Here is a 3,616-nt window from a genome sequence, read left to right on the forward strand (position 1 = left end):
GAAGAGGTGAGAGAGAACGGAAGTGGTGCTGAACCTTCTTGCTTCAAAAGTAGTTGGAAAAGCAGATCCTGGAGGGAGGAATTTCTATTTGGTGAGTAAACTGAGATGATCAGCTACCGGTGTGGTGAGAGCCCTGGGATAATCCATCAAACTAATGGCATGTTGAGTCACTCAGAGCTTCCCAGCATGGGGAAAAGAATCCTAGAAAGACGTGAGGCTTGACACGGATCCTATCACCCATGGGTGAAAAGGTTTGAGCTCTAGAAGCCCAGCTTGCAACTGGTGGCCGCGTTGGCCGCTCATCCTTGCTACTGGTAGTGACAGCGATCACAGGGATCTGAAATCTGGGGAGTCACTAGCAGAGACTGAGATCTTTGTGCTATTGGATGCTTACAGGCTTTAAGATGCTTTTTATTTTACTATTAAACCCCCCCCCTGTTTTAATAGTAATAACTGAGCTTTTTTTTTTTTTTTAATTAAATAACTTGGAAGTCTCTCTTCGTCTGCAAAGCTTCTGAAGCAGCGTAGTGGGCCAGGTGACTGGTGAGAGGAGGGGTGCTGGATGTGATTCTTAAAATAACTGTTAGGCTCATAACTCCTCCTCTTCCTCTCCTTCCTTACAGATGGAAAGATTTTAGTCTCCCTAAGAGATTTCATAAGTTGTACACCTATTCCAGAAACTTAGACGCGTCTCCTGGCTGGAATGAGTACTTCAGTGGGACGACTAATGAATGGTTATTTCTGCAAAAGCAGCTAATGTGTATCTGTCTGTCTTTTTCAGTGGTCACAGGAGCTACCGATGGGATTGGAAAAGCCTATGCAGAAGAGGTAAGAGTTCTTATCACTTGGAAGTGTATCTGGATCCTTGGCAAGATGTTGTGCTGTCTCAGCATGTCCTACCTCCTCACCTGATCTGAACGTAGATACCTGTGGAGAAAAGAGGTCCCTCACCTTGCCTCCCTCAGGTGACCAGACAAAAGTTGTCTCCCTTTTTGTTAGTTTTCTTTATTTGTGAATTCTGTTTTCAGCCCTTACCTTGCCCTTCAGTTTTTATTGATTTTTTTTTTTTTTTTAGCGATTACAATTATTTTAACTTTCTCAATCCTTGGTATTTCCAGGCACTGACTAAAGAGCATTTCTAGCTGCCTGCACTATGGTCCGATTATTCCCTATAGTCCATGAAATCTCTGAAGCTGGGTTTTACTTCTGTCTCTTTTACTGTACTTTTCCTCTTGATGGATCCGTGGGCTCCAAAGAGGGTGCTGGAATGTATCGCTTCAGACAGAAGGTGCCTGTTAGTATGGGGCAATTTAGCCTGTAAGCCCAGAGAACATCATGACAAATAGTGCTGACTATGACAACTTAGAGCAAAAATAACTTTCTACTCCAGCCATCAGTATCAAAAAGATCCTGTCTGTACTCATTTTTGTGTTCTCTGAAACACCAGTGTGACTGCCCCATCCCTGGAGGGGTTCAAGGCCAGGTTGGATGGGGCTTGGAGCAACCTGGTCTGGTGGGAGGTGTCCCTGTCCAGGGCAGGGGGTTGGAACTTGATGATCTTTAAGGTCCCTTCCAACCCGAACCTTTCTATGACTTTGTGTGAGGAGATCAGCTGTGAGAGATTCCCTTTTTCTGGATTTCTTTTTGCTTTTGTTCTGCGGAGGGGAGGGTAGTGTTCATCTTGACGGGGTAGTCCTCATCCTTCGGATATCGCTGACGTCCCTGGGTGCCCTGTCACCCCCACCCTGAGCCCCTAGGTTCCTTTCTGCTTTGCAGAAGTCCTTCTTGGGTCAAGGAAAGCTGATCACAGGTGTGAGATCCTGCTGAGAAACACTTGACTGTTTCAGCTTCTCTGCTGTAGGCACAGATCACCCCAAAAGCACCCCAAAGGGTACAAATATTCATCCTTGGGCTATAGAATAAAACACATTTCTTCTTTTGTTAAAAAAAAGTATTATTGTTATTTATTTATTTAGAATAAAACACATATCCACCCTTTGACAGTTTATGGGGATGAAGAATATTTGATAAAATTGAGTGTGAATGTGGGGTGAAATGTGGAATACTTGAAAAGGCTTCTGAATCACAGAACCACAGAATGCTATGGGGTTGGAAGGGACCTCTGGAGATCATCCAGTCCAACCCCCTGACAGAGCAGGGCCACCCAGAGCAGGTCCCACAGGAACGTGTCCAGGTGGGGTTTGAATGTCTCCAGAGAAGGAGACTCCACCACCTCCCTGGGCAGCCTCTGCCAGGGCTCTGCCACCCTCACAGCAAAGAAGTTCCTCCTCATGTTTAGGTGGAACTTCCTATGTTCAAGTTTGTGCCTGTTCCCTCTTGTCCTGTCCCTGGGCACCACTGAAAAAAGCCTGGCCCCATCCTCCTGACACCCACCCTTGAAGGATTTATAGGTGTTGATCAGATCCCCCCTCAGCCTTCTCTTCTCCAGACTAAACAGACCCAAGTCCCTCAGCCTTTCCTCATCAGAGAGATGCTCCAGGCCCCTCATCATCTCTGTAGCCCTCTGCTGTCCCCTCTCCAGCAGTTCCCTGTCCTTCTGGAACTGGGGAGCCCAGAAGTGGTCCCAGTGCTCCAGATGGGGCCTCCCCAGGGCAGAGCAGAGGGGCAGGATGACCTCCCTCCACCTGCTGCTCACACTCTTCCTAATGCCCCACAAAAGACCATTGGCCTTCTTGGCCCCAAGGGCCCATTGCTGGCTCATGGGCATCCTGTTGTCCACCAGGACTCCCAGGAAATCTTCCATTTTACTCTCGAGATGTCTTCAGAAGTCTGCCAGTGGAGGCTTGACTTGCTACTAGGAAATGCCATCAGGTTGCTATAAATGCCACTGGCAAACAGCTGCCTGGGCACTGATGGCTGTGATTACTGCCTTCTCCTTGGAGGAGTGTGTGAGGAATGTATGGCGTGTTGAGAATCACCTCTTTGAAAGTTGGACGTGGCCACCAGCAAGTGATGGAAGAATGTTATGAGTTTGTGGATTCTCTGGTTATGCTCTGTTCTGCTGGTTACTTCCCTTATTTTCCAAACAAAGAGGCATTTTTACACTTCTTAGTCTTGCAGTATTATGATCTTTATTCCTTACTCAGCACTAATGTCCTTTTCATCACTAGACTACCCCTTCATGAAGGGTAGGGTGCCATAGTATATATGAGTTTTCTTCTCTGTTCGGGTGATGCTCACCCAGTCTTTGTTTCAATGCAACGTGCTTTTATTTTTCCTTTTTTTCTTTAAAGGCTGTGGTCAGGCGTTGCTATTTGTTGCCTCTTTCTTGCTGTTTTCTGTTCACTTTTGCGAATCCTGAATTTAAATTTAATCTCAGATGTATTTTTGTGCTATTGATAAACTAGAGGTTGTGATCCCGTTGCGTGCTCTGCTACGCACATCTGCTTCATATCGATTTTTTGTAGATCCTCTTGCTATACCTTCTCTAACAAGAGCTTTAACTCTGCTTTGGTGGGCTGTCAGCGACACCCCTTTCCATCTTGGAGAGAAAGGGCTTTAGCAGCAGCTGTGTTTTGCTGCCAAAGTGGAAAATGTGGTAGTTACTAAGGTGGGATTTGGGGAAATCAGCTGCCTGCATCCACCGAGTCCGTTT

At 46.4% G+C, this 3,616-nt stretch overlaps 1 protein-coding gene across 1 annotated transcript in view; it reads left to right on the forward strand.

The window, feature by feature from the left end:
* Positions 1–756: 756 nt before the first annotated feature.
* Positions 757–3,616, forward strand: part of HSD17B12 (hydroxysteroid (17-beta) dehydrogenase 12) — an 82,316-nt gene continuing 79,456 nt past the window's right edge. Inside the window, exon 1 of the mRNA XM_014962603.1 lies at positions 757–828. Coding sequence (XP_014818089.1) covers positions 757–828 — 72 coding nt within the window. The remainder of the gene's footprint in view (positions 829–3,616) is intronic.

This window comes from Calidris pugnax, unplaced genomic scaffold, assembly GCF_001431845.1.
Source record: "Calidris pugnax isolate Ruff unplaced genomic scaffold, ASM143184v1 scaffold556, whole genome shotgun sequence".
NCBI lineage: Eukaryota > Metazoa > Chordata > Aves > Charadriiformes > Scolopacidae > Calidris > Calidris pugnax.